The sequence below is a fragment of the Centruroides vittatus genome, unplaced genomic scaffold, assembly GCF_030686945.1.
Source record: "Centruroides vittatus isolate TY-2023 unplaced genomic scaffold, ASM3068694v2 contig_658, whole genome shotgun sequence".
NCBI lineage: Eukaryota > Metazoa > Arthropoda > Arachnida > Scorpiones > Buthidae > Centruroides > Centruroides vittatus.
In genome coordinates, this window is record NW_027122410.1 from 1293523 (window position 1) to 1318086 (window position 24564).

The following is a 24564-nucleotide window of genomic DNA, read 5'->3' on the forward strand; positions in this document are numbered from 1 at the left end:
AAAATATTATAATTGGATTTGTAAAATATTTCATAGATGGCGGGAAATCGACGGTGGGTATAAATATTGAGTTTTTTTTTCCTTTATTTTTTAACTTGATATTATTAGTGATTTTTAAGAGTTATTAAATGACGTGTTATTTTATAATAGGTCGGAGTGACGTTTACACGGTGATGACAAGTTAGTTAGATATCTGTATTAGCCGTAGAAGAAGATTGTTTGCCGACTGAGGTTATGTGAATTAGCGAAGAGTTAAAAATGGCCTATCAGTCCTTTCAGCAGGAATATTTACAAATTCCTATCATAACCCGATCGTATACGACGGCTTGTGTCTTAACAACGGTTGCTGTGGTACGCTTTATTTACTTTCGTTCTTTTTCCCTTTATCTAACCGACACACGTTGCTCTTTAGCCGTAGCTGATTTGTGAGACCGTCGACAAACTCGTTTGTATAACGATGATGACATTTCGCTTACAGAATAATAATATCGTTACTTTAAGTTTAAAAGATACGATTGCAATGTGTGAAATCCGATCTCCTTCGGTTATCCACGCGTGGAGTTTATTATAATTATTAGTCGTCCCGGTAGCGAGGAAGTTTCGTATTTTGGATTTGTCAGATCTCGGTGTCCTTCATTTGAATTTTTCGCTCGGCTTCGAAATCTTTGAATTCGTCCGGTCCGGTTTGCGGTTCGTCCCAGAGTAGCCGTTCGATTTTAATGCAACCGCAGAAAGGTCCAACAAGCGTCCTTTCTGCGGTTGCATTAAATAATTTGTTGCTTTGTGTTTGCTTTCTTATAATCATGTTCTTGTTAAAAGACGTTAAGAAAGTTGTTTTCTACTTGCAAAACTGTGCCGGTGTAAATCCCGTGTAAAATCGGCTGACTAACTTTAGTGGCTGAGACTCGCATTTGCGAGTCGGCGAAGGGCCATCCCGTCCCGTTGTGCCGGCGTATCTGCATTGTGAAATGTGATTATTGGTATGTATGGTGAAATTGTTTCCGGTGGACTGACTTCTGCTCGGACTGTTTATGAAGAAGTGTTTCCAATATGTCATTAGCTTGATGGTAGTCGGGTTGATTAATTGCAATTGAGACCTTTTGTTTCTACATTTTCGATATGTATGTTTGTGTGTGTTGCTTTAATTTTGGATATGGATGTATGATCTGAATGAAGAGCTTGGTAATTTGTTAGTTGTTTTTAAATTTTCCTTTTTGCTTCTTTAATTAAAGGTTGATAATGTGTAAGATCCTAAATAAGTCTAGATAACATTTGGAAATAAACTGATAAAAGTACATAGAGACAAATATTTGAAATATTGTTATTTGATGTTGCATTTTGACAGATATTTCCAATGACTTTTCTAACTCTAATGAGAAATGTGTATAAAAAAAGTGAATAAACTTAAAACTTTTTTTTTTCTTTTTTACTTTACACTCGAGAACCTTAAGAGTCCAGTAATAACACTTTAATGGAAAACTAACATTTTCAGCTGTACCTGGTCTTTCTCAGGTTTCTAAAACCAGAAAGATTCGAACTTAGAATGCAAAGAACAATATTTACAAATTATTTTTAAAAAACTATGGAACATATGGAATATGTTTAAAAATTGTTTTGAAATCTGTGGAACAATCTAAGTGTGTGTATAAAACTTTTATCTATGTATGTTACCATGGCAATATAACTATATCAATACCATAAACAGTGAATAATACGATGTAACTGAAGGTATAGAAAAAGTTTGCTAACTGCTGGTGTTGCCTGTTTTTTCATAACAGTACCTCTATGCGTAGGAAACCTTAATGGCATCATTTGTGTTAATGCAGTTGCCATGTAAGTCTGCTTTGTAAATTTCTAATGCGTGAAGGTTTCAAAGGTGTTCAATTCGACATGACAATCTGACCAGTTTGGCTTTATGGAGGTCAGCCTGTACGTCGGGGTCTGTTGTGTAGGTCGATAGGGTGGTGGTGTGCCTTTTGTTAGTGATATATCTGTGCTCCTGTAATCTTTTACTTAGAGAATGCTTTGTGGACCCAATGTATACTAAATCCCTTTGAAATCTGTTCTCTCTGAGGGGAACCATGTATACACCTGATGCCTAACTTTTGTCGGTCTTGTCTTTGCCTTTGCACAATAACCTTTTTTTACAGTGAATCATAAGCATGTCGGAATGTATCCTTGACAATAAATTAATATGCTCAAATTTCCAGAAAAATCTGTTTAATGTAGACCAGGCTTTCCAATGGGGTTGGTATTAATTAATTATTTAGGCATTGATAATAGTTTGAGAAGGGTGGTCAATAAAACTTTGCAAATATAAAAAATTTATTTAAAAATATTAATAATTTTACATAATTTTTCTGCTCTCAAATAAATTTAGGAAGATGCTTTTTAAAAATTATATAGGACTGTTGCATATACAGTATAGTATATATGAAGTGAGTCAAAAGTCTCTTGTACCCATTTGATTTTGAAACTATTGAAAATATACTTTGTTAATGGAGTTACATAGGAAGTCATGTATAGAGAATTGAGTGGGTTGGGTTTTTGCTTGACCTTGAAAATCACTTTCAAGGTCACTTATGTTGTAACTTTTTAATGACCAGAGATAAAGTAGAAGTTCCAATGACAAAATGAAAAAGCATCCTTTAATTAGTCTAAAAAAATTTCTGGATTCAAATAAATACATTCAAGACTGCATAATTTGCACCTTTAAATTTATGAGGAGTAAAAGTGATTTTGTTTTGTGACCTTGAAAAGTCACATAAAACAATGATCAGTCATGAGACTGGAACAATTTTTGAACATTTTCCTTATCTGTTTTAGTTAATCCTGGATTAATCCTATCAAATATTCTTCTTTTTTTGTTTTTTCAATTATTAAACATGTCTATTGAAGTGAAGAGCCTTAATTGAATTCTAATGAGATTTAATTTGAAATAAAACTTTGGACTAACATTTTTGATCTATAAATGGAGGTCTTCTTCAGGTTCATATATTTGATGGTAGAATGCTTGAATAGAACGATCAAATAGATTGTTCTATTCAAGCATTAAATTAAATCTTGCTGGAATTCAATAGATGTTCTTTGATAGATGTGTTTTATTATTATAATATTTTGATATACTAATTGATGTTGTAACTCCATTGTTTTTCAATTGCCTGGTCTTACATAGGTAATACACTTTAAATGTTGAAATAACTTTCCTAGTTCATTAGCTGTAGTAATGAAGTCCTACTGGACAGTACAAAATGGCTTTAATGTTTTGATAGAAGTCATTAGGGTTTTTTTTATTCTAAACTTGTCAACATGGACTTATCAGATTAATAGGACTATTACACTGGTATATTAGCTATTAACAAAAGGTGCAGTTCTTAATCAGAAAATCAAAAATCTTTATTTTTTCACCTGTAGTAGTTTTTCCCATACACATAATATATGTGTTTCGGGCAAATTGGCTCCTCTTCGGCGATTTTACTACAACAATGTGCTAGAAATGCATATTACAAATATTTAATAAAATTACAACAATTTAAAAGGCCCAACAATAAAATATTAAAACTTACAGATTTCTTGTATCCAAAATATGTATAAATCACACTTAAAATATTTATTAATCTTACATTGCACAAATACATGTTTCTATATTAAAATAATAAAAGATTAAGATTATATTTCTAAAAAAATATAATTTTTTTTCCAAATTGATTAAACTTACATGACGATCTCTGTTCTCGTGAACTTATAAATTACCTGTCACTTATTTCTTTCATCTATTTATACTCCTTGGCTTATTGCTTTCATTATTAATTATGCTGTGCCATGGTTGGTGGCTTTCACGTCTTAAGTTATTGTTAATTCTATTGCTTTGTCTTTTTATATAGATGTGTCCAAACAATTGAACACATTATGACAGCATATCATTTATATTATTATTTAGCGGCATATTGTATAAATACCTGTTTTGTAACATATATCTGTTCAGTTTGAGTATATAAACAAATATATTTGTATGAATATGAGAAATCACAAGTTATGCTATAAATTTTTGCTTATACATTAGAATGTGCTTATTGTAATCATGGATATTGTTATGTGAATTCTCACAACATTAGAGGACTGAAATCTCATAACTTATAAGTTACAATACACTTATAAAACCATGCTTATTGTAATCAAATTTTCAGTTATAGGATTATGGTTTATTTTCAGATTGATAAGCATTTATAAGTTGTCTTTTCACCACCAGCATATGGCTGCTAATCATTATCCAATTCAAACTATTGCGGTAATTGGAAAAACCAAAACAAGATACACACAACCACAGACGAACCTTAAAACTATTTCCAGTAAGCATTTAACATGAGAAAATTCTGATTATCATTTTTGATCTGCTTAGGAGATATTTGTCAGATCAGATCATTCCAAAAAGCACTTCATAAGCAGATCAAAACTTGGTGAGAATTTTCTTATATTAAATGCTTTCTGGAAATAGCTTAAGGTTCCTCTGTGGTTGTGTCTATTTTATGTGATTCAGTTATCAATCTGTGCTAGTGCTTTAAACGTTAAAATATTAATTGTTTTAATTAGTTGTTCCCAGTTTAAATTGTTGCCATTTCTTCCTTATTTATATGCTTCTAGTTTTAAATAGACTATTGCAAAGAAATGAGTAATTAGACAAACGGCACCAAATAAATTACTATTAATTATAATTAATTGTTTTTACTGATAAACTTGTCTAAACTGATGGTTATCACCATCAGTATAGATAGACAAGTTCCAAAACGAATACAAAATAAATGGATATATAAAGATACATGTACAATGCTTTTAAGCTAAATTGTATGTCTTTTTGGTGGAAATGATGAAAAATATAAATTGATATAGAAAAAATTATCAGTAGATAAGATTCTTTTTTAATTTGAATTTTAAAATGAATAATAATGTTAATAATAAAAATATATATTAATTTATTACTTAATATTTATTATATAGCAACTGGATTTAATAACACCATTTCAACTTTATTTCAATCCTGAAGCTGTTATTAAGAAATATCAGGTAGGGAAATATTATTTAAATTATCAAAAATTTAATTTGATTTGCACTACAATTTATATATATATATAAATAATTTGTAAAATTAAAATTTTAGTAATCATCAGAATTTTTTCATATTAGTCATTTTTTAATGTTTGGAAACTATATCCAGAGTTTTAGAATTACAGTAGACCCCCTATAACACGGTAGATACGTTCCGTGTTATATGAATCCATGTTGTACGAGTCACTTAAATACATGAGCCAATCACAGCCAGGCACGTGTGCAGTTTAGGGGCTACGGCTGTTTGAAAGGTTTTCTTCCATAAAATTAATCGATTCTAGACTAATTTGACTCGAACATTTCCAAAACACGTATAATTTTTTGGGAATAATCCATATAAACTATGCCATAAACAAAAAAAAACGTACTGAATGTGCACCGTTTGAAGACGCCATTGCCTAAGCTTGTTTTTGTCACGGAACAGCTCATCGAACGGCAGACGCGTTTCCTGATAAGTTATTCTTTCTGCGAAGAATTTGCTGAACTTTGGAGACATCATTAATAGAAATATAATTTTTATGGTCATTGAATAATACTGTAAATGTTTTTTTTCACAAGAACTGTATAAAAATTTATCAATACTTTCCCGCCTAAACACTATATATGCGTGGCGCTGGACGGCGGCAAGTAGTTCGGCTGCTCGTCCACTATTGGTCCAGATTCGACCAATCCTGTCGCTCATATAACATGGTAAAACGTCATTGCCGACTCATGTCGTGACATGAGTTGGCAATGACGTTTTACCACGTTATATGAGTCTCTTTTAGTGTGTTATACAAACACAATTGCAATTTTTTCACTGTGTTATACGAATTCGTGTTATATGAACCCGTGTTATAGGTGGTCTACTGTACTTTACTAAATCTGTTATTACCTTCTGAATTTAGATTGATAAATTAAAAATTAGGTTTTAGTAAACTATTTTCTTAAATTATAAGAGTATTTCAAAATTAATTTTATTTTATAACTGAATTTCTTTGATATTATATATTATTTGTGGCAATAGCAAGGTTGAGGCCAAAGTTTTAAAACTTGTATGCCAGATGTTCAGCGCTGCTTACCTGTAAACCTAGAAGTTTAACAATGGCGTTTGGAATGTCGAGCATGATTCCACTGACTTTTCAAACACCATTGTCAAACTTCTAGGCTTACAGGAAAGCGGCGCTGAATGTCCAACGTACACGTTTTTGTGTTTAAAACTTCGGCCTGAACCTCGCTAATAATTACCAAAAGTAATTTTTTGCATAAAAACTAGCTTTTATTATTAAATTTCATTTTATATTTTTAGCTTTTTAAAGAAGTTGTTTTGTTTTAACATATGTTTACTTTATAATAAACCAAAATATTTTCATCGCATTTTATATTTAATTTATTTCTTAATTAATAAAAAGTTATAATTTATAGACATTTTATCACCTATAATTTTCATGTATTTAATTTGTTTTTATTTGTATGGCTATTTGTTTTCCTAGCAACAATCTGGGTTTATTTTGCTATTTCTAATCAATTTTACTCTGTCATTACTACTAATTTATTTTTTTGTAGATAAAATATGTACAAATTTTTCTTGTTAAGATGACAATAAAATGATCAACATGAGACTTACCTGTTACTGAGCTTCAAAGTAAAATGATGTGGCAAATGCAATAAAATAGCCAATATATTTAAATAAGTATTAACACTCGAACATTAAAGATACTGCAAGATCTCCTAAGACTTAAATTCCTTATGTGCTCTCGAAGACTGTGCAAGATGCATGATGATTTCAGTAAACACAGCTTAAACATCCTTTGTAGATCCATGATTTCAATTATCAAATCAATGAAATTGTTTGATGGATCAGTTTCATATCAGAAAAGTACAAAGTTATAATAATTTCAAAAGTTAATTTGAAATGCATTGATGAAATAAATCAAATTTTGTTTAAAAAGGAGAAAAAATAATATAAATATATAAACAAACACTCTTGTTACACTTTTAACTCCAGCAATAATTAATTTTATTCTTGGGAAATGTTTTTAACCTTAAATTTAATGGCCATTGTCAGGCTACAAGAAAAGAAAACAACAACGAGATTCTTAATTCAGTAGAACAAACTATAGAATGTCAGTTGAAATTGAATCAATATTCAAACTTTAGAAAACTTCAATTAGTATTTTTGGAATTGTGATAACATCTTTGTAGTTGTCTTAATGATGTTATTTCAAAATTTTGCCTGATAGGGCTTGTAAAAATTAATCCAACCAAAATAGAAAAGAAACTTTAACCAATTTTCATATACATCATGGTATTTCATAACATGCTATTCAAGGAAGCAAGACAGTTAATTACAGTGTCTTCCAAATTTATGGATTTACTTTTGAGAGGCAACTTGCAGCTCTCTAATTCCTCTAATGGCTCAAGAGTCTAATTTTCTGTATTGGTCTGATGAGCTTAGCATCCTTCGTATCTATTTCCACTTACTGTTCTCGTGTTTAAGCAGCTAGTTCTGTAGCAGGTTGTTACTTTGGCATTGTAGTCTTATTCTCCTTGAGTCTAGTTTGAGGGAGTGGGCAGTGGCTCCTTTATATTTCATTTGTTGAATTCTTTGGTCCAGAACTAGTATGTGGAGCACATTGAGCCTTGTGGTTTCTTTTCATTCTTCAAGAGTTTAAACACTATAGGACTTCTTTTCTAATACACTTCATCTCCTGTAGATTTAGTTATTTCTTTGCAAATGCTTTTTAAGCTTTGGTTGTAACTTATAATTTTATATTCATTCAACTGATTATTATACTTGATGACATTGTTACTACTATGCTTTGAAATTAAACTTTCTGTTGTCTTTTGGGAGTACCCATTAGACTCTTGAGACCATTAGAGGAATTAGAGATCTATAAGTTCTCTCTCAAAGATAAATCCATAAATTATAAAGATATGGAACAGTCTCATTCGCTTGGAGTATATGTTATGAAATACTGTGATGTATATGAAAATTGGTTGATGTTTTTTTCATTAATCCATGCACATTACATCTCTCCTTTTGGTTGCATTAAGTATTTGCACAATTTTGAATTACTAACAGGAATTTAAATAATTAATCAAATCTAGATATATGTAGTATTCCATTTTTGTGAGAATTTTAATAAGAAGAATCTAATTTTAGAACTTTGATTAGTTTGAAAATTCTTAGATATTTCCAAATTATTAATCAAAAGTTTATTTATAATTTATCTTATAAAAATTTTGATAATTAATCTAGTATAGAGGTAAGTGCTCTTTCCATTAACCTGCCATTACTCAAGGGTGAGTGCTGCACTCACCTTTCATTTTTAAACTCTTGTAAATTTAGTTTATTCGAATGGTGGCCAAACTCTCTTCTATCTTTCTACCAGCTACCCTTCAACAAGATACCAGAATTGGAAATAAGTCATTGCTAACACTTTCAGTGCAGCTTTTGTTTCAGTTGTGTTTGACAAGTTAGTGCAGCTCACACCTGCAAGTAATGTTGTCTTTTTTTTTTTTGCATTCAAAGTGGTATGATTCTAATCGTGAAGTACATATATACAATATCACAATCATAAAATGTGGTGAAATGTTCCTGAAACTGCTTCATGAGGAGACTGAGGAAATAAATATAGACTCCTTCCTTGCAGGCAGCAACGAGAGTGAGGATCTCTGTATGAAAATCCTTGAAGTGTTGAGGAAGAAACCAGATTCTTCACAGCCAACATCATGAGGAAAGTGTGCATATTGCCCAAAAAAGAACAATAGAAAAAACAGCATCTAAGAGTGTAACATGTAGCCTACTTCACTGATCTGCAGATACCCCATAATAACAATCTGCAAATAATGCTATTTTAAAAATCCAGACTAAACAGATTCAGAACTTGAATAGAAATTATAATTAAGTTTAAGAATAATTTCAGATATTGTATTTCTGTTTTTATCAATCTGATCGATCTGATTAGATATCAATTTTCTGTTTCTCTATCGAAAATATTTTAATATATTACAACTGAAGTAAAGTAAAATAAACATTTAAATGTGTGTTATTCATAACTAAACTTCCCGATCTTAGTAAAATTCCTCAAGACAAACCATTAAGAATACAAAAATATGTAGGGTGAGAATTGCGCTCACCCTCGAGTAACAGTGTTACAAACACAACCACGAGGAGTGCTGGGTTAACTTAAATTGACAGCAGAAAAATCAGCAAGTTGTAATTGTTTACTTGGTTCATAATTTTATTTTACAATTGATACATTTGATTTCTGTAAAGATTTTTTATAAAAAAAAATTTTTATTTAATAATCAATTTAATTGTAGTATGCAACTCTTTTTCTTTAGATATGGAGATTATTCACAACATTCCTGTTTTTTGGAACGTTTGGTTTTAATTTCCTCTTCAACATTATATTCACGCATCGCTATTGCCGGATGCTCGAAGAAGGCACGTTCAGAGGACGCACGGCAGATTTCTTTTTTATGTTTGTTTTTGGAGGAACTCTTATGATAATATCCTTTGCAAAAATTAATTTGAAGTTTATAAATTTTTTATAATTAAATTTTTAATTACTTTGTACTTATAATATATATATTATAAATCTATATACAAATATATATTTATGAATTTCATTTAATACTAATCAATTATAAGTACAGTAGATCATCGATTATCCGAAACAATTCAGGACTGGGGATGTTTGGATAACTGATCACGTATGAAAAAATATATTAACCTATCTCGTGTCGAAATTTTTCTCCATTGCATGTCGCTTCACATTGAATTTTGTCGATGTTAAGCCTAACAAAAATTCTTTTTAAAATAATAATTGTTGCTATTGTATCATTGAAAATTATTTCTTTATTTTACACAAACAAAATAAATATATTGAAAAATATAAAAACAAAAAAAATTATATTTCGGAAGTTAATCTAGTATCAAAAACGTTTCGATTCGGCATGACACACGTCCTCAGAAAAACACCGCACAAAACAAGCAAAACTCACCACTCACGATGGAGAAACTGGTGCGTCCTTAAGTACCCTCTCATCGTCGTGCCAGTGCTGCCAGCTAAAACACGTACACCAACAAAAATAATATTGGAGTATCCCAAGACAGCCAAATATTGCAGCGCACAGCACTAGTAGAAATTTGAATTTGCCGACTGGAATGCTTTCGGTTAACCAATGTTTTGGTTAATCGGTATTCAGATAATCTATGCTCTACTGTAATGATGTTTTTATATTTAGCCACTTCATATTAAAATAGTAATTAATGTTTGACAAGTTTCAATAATATGTAAAAGCTGTTTTATTTAAAACACATTGGCTAGCAGAATTCTACAATGTTTTAAAGAATTTAGCAATTTGTGTATTATTATATATAAATGATGATATAAGATGTATTATTATTATTTATGAAAATGCACTGAGTATTTCTCTTTTGTAAGTAATTTAAGATCTTTTGAAATAACGTTTTTCTAAACATTTAATTTTTTTATCTGTTCTACTAGAAACATTAAAACATTTGAATTATCAAAATGTTAATGATGCATTGTGTGGACCCCTAAAGATCAATAAATAGTCATTTAAAAAAAAAAATTCTAGATCAATTGCGACAAACTTGTTCTTTTGTTGATAAATAAAACTTTCTAAATTTAAAATATTATGTATATAGAATATTTACATTCAGTACACATATTTTGGAAATATTCGACTATATTTTTAAACTTAAAATCAGCTGTTTTTCTTTTTAATATTTAAATTTTCCTTATTTTGAGAATTATATTCAAGAGTGTACTTTAGACTGGCAAAATTTTATCACATTCAAAAGTTCCATATAGTAAGGTTTTTTTTATTTCATGATATTTAACTGAATTTCTTTTCAGAAAACATGAAAAAACTTGATTACTAAATACTTTTAGAAGTTTACAACCAGTTTGTTTTTAGAAATTTGTTTGAGCAATGGCCTGCAATTATGAAAACAAGTATTTTGCTATTAAAATTATTTTGCACGATTATAGTTAAAAATATCAATAGTAATTTACTATCTGTTTATTTCAGTTATGTAAAAGGATTATAACCTTGCCATGAACATGATGTAATCTCTGTTTTTTCTGAATCAATTTCCAAAAATATCCCTATTATGATAAAGAATTTACTTGCCATTGTTGTATATATTTTTACTCCTTGCATAATGAAATGATGTGTAGCTTTCATGTCCTGTCAATAGCAAAATTTGCATATAATAACCATATCAAAATGAACTCGGCAAATATTGTCTGATTATGCTTTGTCCTGCATTATTGCAACCTTTTGAATTGTATATCTGTTTTTTGTATATTTTTGTATCTGAACTATGATCAACAGTGTGGCATTAAACATAAAGCTACCATATCCAATCTTATTCGGATCCAGCATAAAATTCTCAATTATTTCTTCCTTTCCTTTCTTTTGATGAAAACCCATGTCTTTATTTTTAATGTGTGTTTTTATTTCGTAATTAAGTGATAGTCTAAGTTCTCAGACTACATATGACTTTAATACTCTACAACTTGACGTATCTTTTATAGTTTGTTGTCTTCCCAATATAATCTAAAGACCAATCTATTGAAAACCTATGTAATATGTTATTTCCTGCTACATTTTGAGTTGTCATGTTTACTTGTGTCAGGCTGGCAAATTTCTTGCTTAGATTGTAAAGAATCTAAATATAATTTTTGATCCAAAACTTACTTAATAATCATATTCAATACTTTGTTAAAATCCTTTGGATTAGGAGTAGGATGCTTTGGTACAACTACAAATATATACCCAATTTAAAAGTTCTTCATTATTTTTCACTGCCATTCAATCCATTGTCAACTATACTACTATTGTCTGGGATATGATCTCCAAAGCCAAACAACTGCTGGATTACATCAGACTGCATTTCTGCAATTATTTTTTAATTAATTTGTCACTAGAGTGAGGCATTAGGTGCCATATTTTATTAAATTATGTAACAATTAGAAATTTAATTAAAAAATAATTGCAGTAAAGTAGCTTGATCTAACCTTGTAGTTATTTAGCTTATTACAGTTATATCAGATTTCAAGATGTTTGTATATGTACATGTATATTATGTTGGGGTTGAGCAATGGCCGGCTGCCTGAGTGCCATAAATGGGTGATTATAGGACGAGGATGCTGAAGGCATTCTCAGTCGGTGGCATAAGTAACCAAGGATGGTTATATCATAATTAAATATGTCTCCAACAGGAGATCGGTCTGGACGCTCCCGTAGCCTAACTGGCAATGTGTCGCATGGTAAGTGGGAGTTGTGGTTTTGAGTTCTGCTCTGGGCTGATTCTTTTCTTTCAGAATATTTAAATTAATTAATTTAATTATAATTATTAAATTTAATAAGAGATGGTGTCTAATGCCTCCCTCTAGGGACAAATTATTTAGAAATTAATTAAAAAATAATTGCAGAAAAGTAGCCTGATGTAATCTAGTAGTTGTTTGACTTTTTACAGATATATCGAGTTTTGAGATGTTTGTATATGATGTCCAAATCAGATTTACATAAAATCCAGTCTAAGAACTTTGCACTTAATAAAACTCATATCTCCTAATCAACAAAGTAGACTCTTTCCCTCACTGAAAATAATAATGGTCTTGTGTATCTTGGCTTATCTAAGAAGCCACCATTTATTTGATCATGAATTTGGCAGTTTTAGTGAAGTGTCTCAAAATCAGTTTATAACATTGTGATGGAGAAAAAATAAATTTATTTTATATATTAGGCACTATACTGCAATAAACTAAGTGTGTTATGAACTGAATAAAGTATACTGAGAAAATGAAAAATGACTTTGTTTTCATTTCTAGTCAAATTGCATAGCCTAAGGTATTGTATGTGTATATATTCTGTTTTTGTATTTATTTTGTAACATTATAAATCCTTAACCATTTATCATATTTTTGCATTATTTGTTAATTTACTATTTTTGGGACAGGCTTTTACCATTATGCTTGTATATATATGGAGTCGAAGAAACCCGTATGTTAGGATGAATTTTTTTGGCTTGCTAAATTTTCAAGCACCCTATTTACCATGGGTTCTTTTAGCATTTTCTGTACTGTTGGGAAATGCAGTAATGGTGGATTTAATGGGTAAGATATATTAGATTAAAAATTATAGTAAAATGTTACACACACACACACACTCTCTCTCTCTCTCTCACACACACATTTGAATTGCATTTTGTGCAACTCTGTGAGGAGTTGTCACAATAGAAATTATCTCTAATTTCCCAGAACACTAAATTAGTTGATTATCATCAATTTATTCAGTTTTGAAAAAGAAAAGTTATAACTGTGAAGCTTTTGATTTCTGTACTTAATCTAGTAAATAATTTAATGTAAATTCAACAAATGTTTTTGATCTTACACAAGATTTGCTTCAGGTCAACAACATTCTAAATTGGAATGTACAGAATTAATTTTAAATTTGTTTAAAAAATATTGGAATAAAATTTATGGACAATTATATATAATTGAATAAAGATTCGGGTGGCTATTAAGATACATCTTAATAGCCAACCGAATCTTTAATTTCATACATGAAATTAAAACAGATACAAATATAAGAAATATTTTTTGATATATTTATATACAGTAGAGAGTCGTTGATCTGAACCCCAGTAATTCAAATTGCCGGTTATCTGAACGCTTTTCAGTCGGACTGTGTCTTGCTGAATCGAACGTTTTTGATACTAGATTTACTTCTAAAGTATAATTTTCATGTTTTTATATTCTTCAATATATTTATTTTGTTTGTACAAAATAAAGAAATAATTTTTAACGATACAATAGCCTCGATTATTATTATAAAAATTTTCGTTAGGCTTAAAATCGACAAAAATTCAACACGAAGCGACATGCAATGGAGAAAAATTTGAACATCGGACAGGTTAATGTATTTTTTCGTACATAATCAGTTATCTGAACAAATCACTAATCCGAACAACCCCAGTCCCCAATTGATTCGGATTAACGACTCTCTACTGTATATTCTTTGTTGAAACCATGCTTTTTTTAGTTGTTTTGAGACACCATGAAGTGTTGACACTAGACACTGGACTTTTCCACATCCACTTTATTTTCCTATGTACTTTAGTCTTTAAACTAATTGTTCCAATTGCCAATATGCATTATGGACTGGTACCCCTCATCTGTTGCTGACAATATTTATCAATACATAATATTAGCAAAATATCAGCAAAGATTTTTTTTCTATTTAGACATACCTATACCTGATATACATTCTTTAATTCAATATATTAAACCTACCAAATATTATAATTAATTCTTCAAAAAGACTTTGAATGTATGGAAAGGCTATGTATTTTATATTTTGTTTTTCTGCAATTTTATTTTGAATTATTTCTTTTTCTCATTTTTCTATTATTTGTTTTGGATAATTATTTAGCTTTAATTTTTTCTTTAAAACATTTATGTCTGTTTTTATATTGTCCTGTTTGCTTGTTCTGTTCTTTATTTTATAATACTCCATGCTAAATATCTGTTAATATATAGAGGAATTATTGATTTATAATCAATTATCATTTGTACATTATTCAATTTTGTATAAGTCCTAAATTCAAATTTATATTCTTCCTTTCTATTGTAAGGTCTAAATCCACATACTTAACCTGCGGCCCACTGAGCTTTTGTGAGTGGCCCGGACGTGACCCGTAAATAATGCAGTCAAAATATAAATTTTGAAATTTTTGCGGCAAAAAATAGATTCGGTCACTTCGCCCACACTGCTAAGTCCCTTTTATCCTTTCTGTAAAAAAATGTGCTCAGATTTTACGTTGTTTGCATCAACGTATCTGCATGAAACGTCATACTCAAAAATGAAATATGCAAAGAACATATATATAGAAATCGGTTTACTGATTCACACCTGGATGCCGTTTTACGAGTAGCATGCAGCAGTTACAAGCCTAATTTAAATGAAATCGTGAAAAAATGTTCACAATATCAACAGTCACACTAAATTTCTAGGGTGAGTGAGAAATTATATAAGTTTTTTATTATAATCGTTATGTTACGGCCTGCGTGTAATAGCTATCATGTGTATGTGGCCCGAGATAAAAAAAAAAAGGTTGAGTAATACTGGTCTAAATAATTAATTCTATTCCTAATTTCATTTTCTATTTTAAATTATATATATTGATTTAACCTGTTAATTTTAGTCTCTATTTTATCAGTATCCTTAATTGTATTATCATATATCATAAAGATATCATCATCGTCTTTCTTATAAAATTTTACACATTTCATGTTTATACTATAGTCAATACTTTCCATTGTGAGTTCTACCAATTTTGGACCAATTACAGATCTCATACTTATTTCTGTTTCTTGTGTTAAAAATTATTGTTTATTAAAAAAAGTAATTACTTCTGTAAATAAATTCAGTAAGTTCTATTATGTGTTCTGGCACATCTAAACTTTTTAATTTGTTTTCAATCATTACCCATGTTATGAACAGACACATCTCAATTACATCTAAACTAGCCATTCTGTGGTGTTCATTTATTTGTACTTTTTATTTCATTTATAAAGTCATCTGCATTTTTAATGGAAAATTTAGAGCTTTTATATATTCCCAATTTTTGTATTAAAAAATTTTGATAAATTTAAAAATTAGGAAAATAAAGTGGATGTGGAAAAGTCCAGTATCTAGTGTGAACACTTGATAGTGCCTCTAAACGTATTTATATATAATTCATGTTGGTATTGCCCATTTTTTCGTAAAAACATTGCCAAACATATTGATGCTTTTTCCATTTTCAAAGTTAATGCATCTGCCTGTCAGGTAAGCGTTGTAGATTCCTAAAGTTTCTAAAGCCCTGATGTAGTCAGTTTGCCAGGATTGTTTGATTTAATGTGGCATTCTGGAGGTCAGCTTGCACGTCGGTCTCTGTGGCATAGATGTTCAGGGCAGTAGTGTGTTTTTATTTTTTATATCTTAACGATGTTCTTTTAATCTTTTTCATATGGAACACGTAGTGTAGATCTTTTTGGAACCTGTTGTTCCTCACTGGAACCTTGTGCACCCCTATAACCCTACATTCATTGGCCTTGTCTTTTCAGTTGTGTAGTAACTTATATAATTTGGGAACTCACTTGTAGGCTAATTTGGTACCTGTGTTGCCAGCTATTTCTTTGTACAGTGTATGCAAATTATAGTCATACTCCCCCACAGTGCATCTGGGGTTACAGATGTGTGTTTGACTGCTGTTAGAGCCTCCTTGCTTGTTGAGGTCGGTAGATAGGGGGTGTCAGTTGGAGTAGGTGCAAGTTAAACTACAAATTAGGTTTCTTCTATATCCATATCTTATAGCTAAGTCCTCTAAATGTTTTAGCTCTTTTAAAGTATCTTCCATGTTTGTACAATGTGTAAAGGATCCATTTTGTAAGTGCACGGAAGGAAGCAATTTCATGCGAGGAAGGGTCATGCAAGTTTGCTGGAATAAATAATGTTAAATAGCTTGGTTATAATAGATGTCAGTTTCTCAAAGTCCACACCAAATTAGATATAATACTAGATGGTGGCGACATCATCTAGTATTATACATAATTATTGGATTGGTCAATAAGTCCATGCTTTTTTTAGGTGAAAATAAAAGGTAATTCTTATGCGACTGCATAATATAACTAAACACCTACTCAAAAACCTTTAAATAGTGCAGCCAACCTTTAACATTTTGAACGTTTTCGGTCTATTTTATAACACTGATTTAAATTATATTGCAATGTTTTTACGTAAGTTATTTGGAAAATTTTTTAAAACAGTGTTTATTATTTAATATTGTAGATTTAGAATATGAAGAAATTACATTATCTAACTTTTAAATGTATTTAGGTAAACTGTTCTTTTCTGATTAGTAATTGTTTTTCTTTTACCACTCACTTCCTTTTAAGTTACTTGTATTTATTCATTGAAACTTATGCTAGTAGTATTATTTTTTTATATTTTTGAGAAGCTACATTCAATAAGAGGTACTCTTTCATGTAGGGATTTGCATTTTGAAAATTTTTTTTTTGCTCCTCTTTAGTCAAATTTCTTAAGAAGTTCCTACATAACATCCTATTCAATACACTATTTTATAGCATTCATATCCTTTTTGTATATTATGGTTTATGGTAGTATTATTTCTATCTTAAATATGCCAAAGAAGTTATTTGTTATCAAAAATATAGCTTATATATTTCAAAGTTTTATTTCTTATTTAAAAATATCATCACCGATTATTATCAGAATGTACATTTCAATAAATTTTTATTTGTAAAATATTTTAAATTTACTCTTAAGTATATTTTAATATCCTTTTTGTAATGTCTTTTATAAATTATCATTTGAAATTAATTCTCAATTACTTTTACTCTTTTATTTAAGGTATCGTAGTAGGTCATATCTATTATTTTCTTGAGTTTGTTTTTCCAAATCAACCTGGTGGCTTTTATATCCTGAGAACTCCAGGAATAATGTAAGTCAACCTTTAAAATGTATTTACTAATTAGACTTAAATTACTAATGATAATTAGTAATTTATTATTATTTTTATTAGAAGTTATTAATTTATTATTGGTAATTAAGTAGATTTATTTGTATATTTCTTAATATTTCTAATTACTAAACTCAGACACTCAAGAAACCTGCTTAAGGGTTTCTTGAGAGTCTGAATATCCACAGTTGGAGTTTGTTTTTTATGTTAAGAAATAATTTTACAAATATAAGTTACTAGACCACTCATGACCTATTAGGTCACTCACTACTACTAAAAATTTATAAAGAATAGAAGATACTGTAATATATGCATAATGCCTCCACATCTCATTTTATAGATTTTCCCTTGAAATCAACTTTGGATCATCTTCTCAGTCTCTTACCTTGGTTCTCTGTGACAAGGTGAGAGCTGTTACTGTAACCCTTGGTTTAGAGAGCCTTTTTTGAAATATATGCTAATTGACACTATATGAACTTTCAGCATGTGCATTGGGGGGTAACACTGTGATACTCAGTTATTAGTATTTGTTCTTACATTTTTATGTCTTACAGATGTATTTTTATACTTTCATTTATTCACTACTTCGAAGGTCTGGCTGTTGACATTTCGAAATATATACTCAAGAATGTTTTAAAAATTTTTGTTCTATTAGAATGTGATTGACATTCAATTTGTATTTTTTCTGAGGGAAGTTTGTTAAAATATGGGTGCGTATTGGTCGAATGATTTAGAAGTCTATGGTTGAGATAGACAGCTGTTGCATTATTTATATAAAATATAACTTTTAATTATTTAAAATTTACTATCTATTTAAGTTACAACCAAATTTAGTTATGTAGTACTCTACTCATGACCTGTTGGGTTGCCTAGTACTCAGAAGTTAGACAAAGTGAGATAATTTCAGTATTGCAACAAAATTAACTCATTGGTCGTTATAAGACAGTAATTGTCAACTTTAAAAGTGATGTTTAGAGTGATGATGTTGGCAGAAAACATGACTATAACTCAGTAATCTATCACATAAACAGTCATTCAAAATAAATTTGACTCTAAAATATTTTATTTTTTATTTAAAAACAATAGAGTTTTTAAATAAAATTAATATAAAAAAACTAGTTTTGAAAATTCTTGCATGGGTTAATGCATTGAGTAGTTTATTTTAGAGAAACTGTAGATAATCAACTCATCGATAACTATTACACTATCAATTTTTCTTCATCCTTTTGTAATGTGGAAAAATGTATAATTTATTCTCATAAACATGCCTGTTTTTAAAATTAGGCAACATAAAATTTTGCCATATTTTGGCAAAATGTTTAAAAAACAAGCTTATTGCTTTATTAATGTGACAAATTAATATTCCTGTAGTATTCATCATGTTTCATTTCAAATTTTTGAAATTAATAATTTAGTTAAAGAAAAAAAAGCAAATTTGTTTGAAAGTGTGATGGTTTTAAAATTAGGGATTTTTCTGGTTGATCTTTATTTTTAATAATCTTCAGATGATCTGCAATATATTTATAAGTAATATTTATCTGTTAAATAAAACTGATGATGAAGTTTATTATAGTTCTTTTGTTTTTAAATACATATACCTTGGTTAGTGCAATTTCATTTATTCTAGAAAATTACTGCACTAGTCGAGGAATTAGTTTAACAAAGTTTTTGAAACTAATAGTTACGGAAGGAGGAATGATTGTATGCCACTGATCATTTTGTCAATTCTTCTCAATATAAATTGACAATAGTTGCCAGTATTTTTTTTCTTTCTTAAAGACTATTAAAACTATTCAATAAATACTTGTGCAAATACGAATTTCTCTGTACTTTCCTAAAAGAATATGCAACTTTTATTGAAATATTCTTTTAGGAAAGTACAGAGAAATTCGTATTTACACTTACTACTACCATTATTAATTAAATAGTAAGTAATTTGGCACTAGAGGCAGGTGTTAGGTGCCATCGCCTGCTAAATTTAATAATTATAATTAAATTTTATTTTAATAATTAATTTAGAATGATTACTTTTGCAAGAGATGGCACCTATCACCTACCTCTAGTGCCAAATTACTTGATGTTTAATTAATAGTAGTAGTAATATAGCCTGATGTAATTTAGCAGTTGTTTGGCTTTAATATATAACTATCAGGTTTGGATGTTTGTATATACTATGTTTATGTAAGTTAATATAAATTTTAAAAATAATGTTGCCTTTTTACTGCTTACTTACTTTAATTGTTATAAATTCTCTTATACATATTAGATTGATAGTGATTATAGTAAATTAGGGTGCATTAATTGAATCTTTTGTTTATGTTACAAATCACTGTAGTGAATTTGCTCTAATTGAAATCACACTAAGTGAGGTAGTCTTTTATTTTAAACAGTATTCTAATTCCGTTTCTTTTTATGTGGATTAATGCTCTATAATAACACTTGCCTTTTCTTTTCCATTTCTATTTCTGTATTCATATGTGTTTTTAGGGGTTTTATCTCTCATCAATATAGTAGTTGTTTGTACACATAAGTAAAATTAAGAAAATGTAAAACAAATTAGTTCAAGTAATTTTACAATGAATGTAGTGCTTGCTGAAATTTCTTTGTTTGAAGCATCCACACTGTTGATATTACTTTCAAAAGCCAGTTGATCATAGTGTCAGTTTAGTGGTTGGGAAAACTTTGCTGCTAAATTTCAGTGAGGTTTTCTGGCTATTATATTATAAATAACTTTTTTGGGAATTAATAATATAAAATCTGTCAAAGTTTCCTTAAAATGTTTAGAAATTTTAATAAAAATTCCTGTAACAAATTCTTTATCTATTATTATGCTTTTTTGTTTCTTTAAACTTATTAAAAGGTCATTTTAAAACTAATTAAGAATTCCTTTTCGGCTCCTTTTTTCTTTTTAATTATCCCACCTCTTTTCTTATATTACCCTCTATTGTTTTTAGGTGGCACTGTTGCTTATGGGTGTTTTGTTTACAGAATTTTTTTTAGTATCAAGTTACCTTCATGCCTGTATTATTATTTAGATTGCTATTTTTCAAATGTAAATGCTTTCTTTAAAACATCTGATACATGTCTTCTCCAAGGCATACATTTTAATATTATTTTTATTTTACAGCTGTGGTTAGTACAATGATCATGGAATATGGAATTAGGTGTATAGTATTTAAATCTGCCCTCATGTTCTTTATATTTAACTAACAGTTTCCGTTTTGTTATGCCGATTATTTATTTTCGATTTAATGCACGTATATTGGCATGCTACTTATTACATTTGATTTTTTCCAGTAATTTGTGTTGTGTTCTTTTGTTTTGGAACTTTTTTTATTGATTCTTTTAAAGTTTTGTTGAGCAGGTTGGATTGGGACTAATGTTATGTCATAATCAAATAAGATTTTTTTTTCTGTTGAATGGTAAACACACATTATGTCACTTTTAGGTTGTTGTTGGTGTACCTATTATTTTCTGTGATGGTGGTTATATTTTATCTGATTGATTTATTTATTTGGGGTATTAGGTGCTTTTTCCTATTAAATTTTAATATTTTATATTTTTTTTATTAGTAATTTTTTAATATTTTTTTAAAATTTATGTGGAACGCATTGAAGTTGTGATCTGTAGTTTATAACTTTGCTAATGTCGCATCGTTTTTTTTTAATGTTGAAAATTCTAGTTTGATACAAAAATTAATGTATAACATTAAAGATATAATAATAAAGTAATTTTATATATTATTGCTCTCTTCGACTTCAAATTTTATTTCTTTAGTGTAGGTATCATGATTGTATTTTATTATGCTGTTAATATCGACGACGATATTTTCAAACATTACGATTATCTCTTTTATGTATCTGGCATAAAAAAAATTATCCTTCGTATGGTTTTAATTCTTTTATCAATATTTATTTTGGTTATTTTAGCTAGTTTTGGCCCCATTATATTTCCCATGTGTTGATTTCTGTTACTTTGAAATATATTTTGCATATTGGACTTAATGAAGATTTTACTCATTAGCATTTACAAATTTTTATAAAACCCGTCTCTACCCTCAAAATTAAGCTTTTTGCTATATTATAATAATTAATGTAAATAAGTTCAAAATTTTATATATCAGGTGCCCCACACAATTTTAAATTCTTTTGCCAGGCAAGTTATACAACTCGTTGCTGTAATTGTTTTTTCTTCTTTGAGTTTGTTCATGTTTAATTTTATGTTCAACATTAGTTCGTTAAAATTACATAGTTTAAGAATAAAGTTTATTGGTTCTTATCTAATACTTTTATTTTGCTTAATTTGTTAATGTTTCCGCAATTTCTTACATATACTGTGGCATATATGTACTGTTCCAAAAAAATAAAACCAGGAGTATTCTAATCCTAATAATAATTGCCATTCAATTTAGATTTTAACCATTTCCATGAAAATGCTATTTGAAAAAATTGTAGACCTATAAATTCCCACTGTAGTCGTCTGTCCATCCCTCTTTCCATAATCTCGAGAACTGAGTTAGACGAAAGACGAGACCAGATATGGAAAGATTTTGGGCAGGAAACCCCGGTTAACTATATACGAACTTCCGATGCAAACCGGAAATCACATTATTTCAATTCAAAAATGTTCTCCCGAAAGGAGTTGATACATGACCGGCACGACTGTATTCTTAAATGAAAAGTATGATGTACGGGGGGTAAGCCATTACTAATTTACGGTGGAGAGGTATATTTTAAATTAATTAAAAATATGATTAACGAGCAAATATTCGTATTACAATTTCTTATCATAGTTTTAATGTATTTAATTTAACACGTGCTCTCCAATTCAAATTAGTACTGTAGTGTCTTGGCCCTATACATCATACTTTTACTTTAACAATAAAGTCGTGCCTGTCATCTATTAACTGCTTTCGGGGGAAACTCTTTGAATTGAAATAACGTGACTTCTGGTTTACATTGGAAATTCGTATATAGTTAATCGGGTCTTCCCACCCCTAAGGTTTCCGTCTGGTCTCGTCTTTCGTCTATCTAACTCTGTTCTTGAGATTAAGGAAAGATGGACGACAGTGGGATTTTTATAGGTAGGCCTATACAATTTTTTAAAATTGCCGCCCGACATTGTGAAGATGTCACAATAAAAAATTGCTCGTTTGGCGTAACATACCAGCGAACAAATACATATAATAATTTTGTAAACGTGTAAAGAATGTAATTAATAATGTATAATTAAACATAAGTATTTAATGCTTTATCTTATATATTCTTTTAGTAAATCGTTATTTATCATTATAATGATAATTCATCACAATAAATTTCATTACTTTAAAAATCTAATTTTTTTTTTAATGTAAATTCAGAAAATCTCTATTCGAGGCACTGGCGGACGACGAAAATTACAACCCTCCGCCGGAAGACAGACCCGGAGGCTTCAACTGGAACGAATAGAACAGATCCCGACAATAGCGGGCCAAACTTGAGTCGGGACGGAAGGCGCACCGAATATTTTTCATACCGAATTCGTCACACCGTTAACCATACTTTTGAGTATGTGGGAAATTCAAATTTTTCAATCTTTCGTACCACGTCGTGGAATGTAAAAGTTTCCGTTGAAAATTTATTTATTACATAAAATTGCTTTTAAACAATATCCGAATCGTTCTTATGCCGTCGTAGGGTGAGAGAGAGGAGGAGGAGGGGCCTCTACTAATCAAAATTTTCTTTTCGCCATCCACGCACATCCGAAATAAGAAATTTGGAAAAGTTTACGAAATGGCCTTTTTTTTTTAAACAGAAAAGTTCTTAGGTTAATGGAAAACCTTGTTTGAAGTACAGGGTGGGAAAGAAAGTCATTTAACACCCCTGCTACATAATATAGAATGTACCCAAACGAATGTGTGCATCGAGTGCATCAGGTAACGAGGTAGGTGAATAAAATCTTTCGGAAATCAATTCCTTGTGAAATTATCACCCTAAACGACGTGTCACACGACCCCCTTTCCGTCGACGGTTTCGGAGTTGCATTCAATACGATGGCCATGGAGATGGGGGGCACCCGTGTAACACACGTAGATTTATTTCCTCCTCGGTGTAATGTGTTCCCAACACCAGCGAATTAACTTTGGGTACATTCTACATTCTGTAGCGGGTGTGTTAAGTGACCTTTCCCACCCCGTATATTTTTTCTATACGACGGTGTGGCATTTGCCGGTGTCGTCGTCGTCGTCGGTTTATTTAAATCGGCCGTCGTAAATTGATTTTAATTTTGCTGTCGTTTTGTGTAAATTTCGATGACATTGTTTCGGGAGTCGTCCTGGCCTGCATGGGTTAAAGTTATAGTTATAGTTTTTCATATTATAGGAATTTGGATTTTGATGACCGCCTGGCTATCGGTTATTGTCGAACTAGATTTTTTCACCGTTATTGGAAGATATCCAATGTTAATATCCTCTCCTTACATATTATTTTTAAATTCTCGACTGCCGGGATTACCGTAAACCGTCGCGGATCGCCCTCTTAGATATAAAGGTAACTTCTCTTAACTCCTTTTAGTAATCATTTTATTTAAAAACGGATAGCACAGTTGATATATAACACAGATGTATGGGCATTTCCATACTTTAAAATTAGAGTCTGATCTTAGAGAGGCATTTTTTTTTGTTTTTAATCCCATCCAGTTTTTGACAGAATAAAGTATTACAAAAATAAATTATATGGAATATAATTTATTAAAAAAAAATATATATATTCATTCACAATCGGCAGATGTGTGAAAAAATTCGGCCTAGGTTATTGCAATAGAGAATAGATACATTGGATAATTATAATTTGTATTTGTTAATATATTTGTACGATTTTAAATATTTATTATATTTTCCAATAATTCTTTAGTGTTTTTAATTTTCGTTTGTT

At 29.7% G+C, this 24564-nt stretch overlaps 1 protein-coding gene across 2 annotated transcripts; it reads left to right on the forward strand.

Moving 5' to 3' along the window:
• Positions 1 to 23300, forward strand: Der-2 (Derlin-2). Of its 2 annotated transcripts, XM_067276076.1 has the most exons (7): positions 1 to 53; positions 151 to 351; positions 4996 to 5061; positions 9433 to 9600; positions 13049 to 13244; positions 17545 to 17635; positions 23013 to 23300. In XM_067276076.1, exons 2-7 carry the CDS (start codon positions 259 to 261, stop codon positions 23098 to 23100), a joined length of 702 nt encoding a protein of 233 aa, XP_067132177.1. In that variant the 5' UTR covers positions 1 to 53; positions 151 to 258; the 3' UTR covers positions 23101 to 23300. The 2 variants fall into 2 exon arrangements, with proteins under 2 accessions (XP_067132177.1, XP_067132176.1); XM_067276075.1 differs by lacking the exon at positions 1 to 53 and having other exon boundaries at positions 76 to 351.
• The last annotated feature ends 1264 nt before the right edge of the window (positions 23301 to 24564 follow it).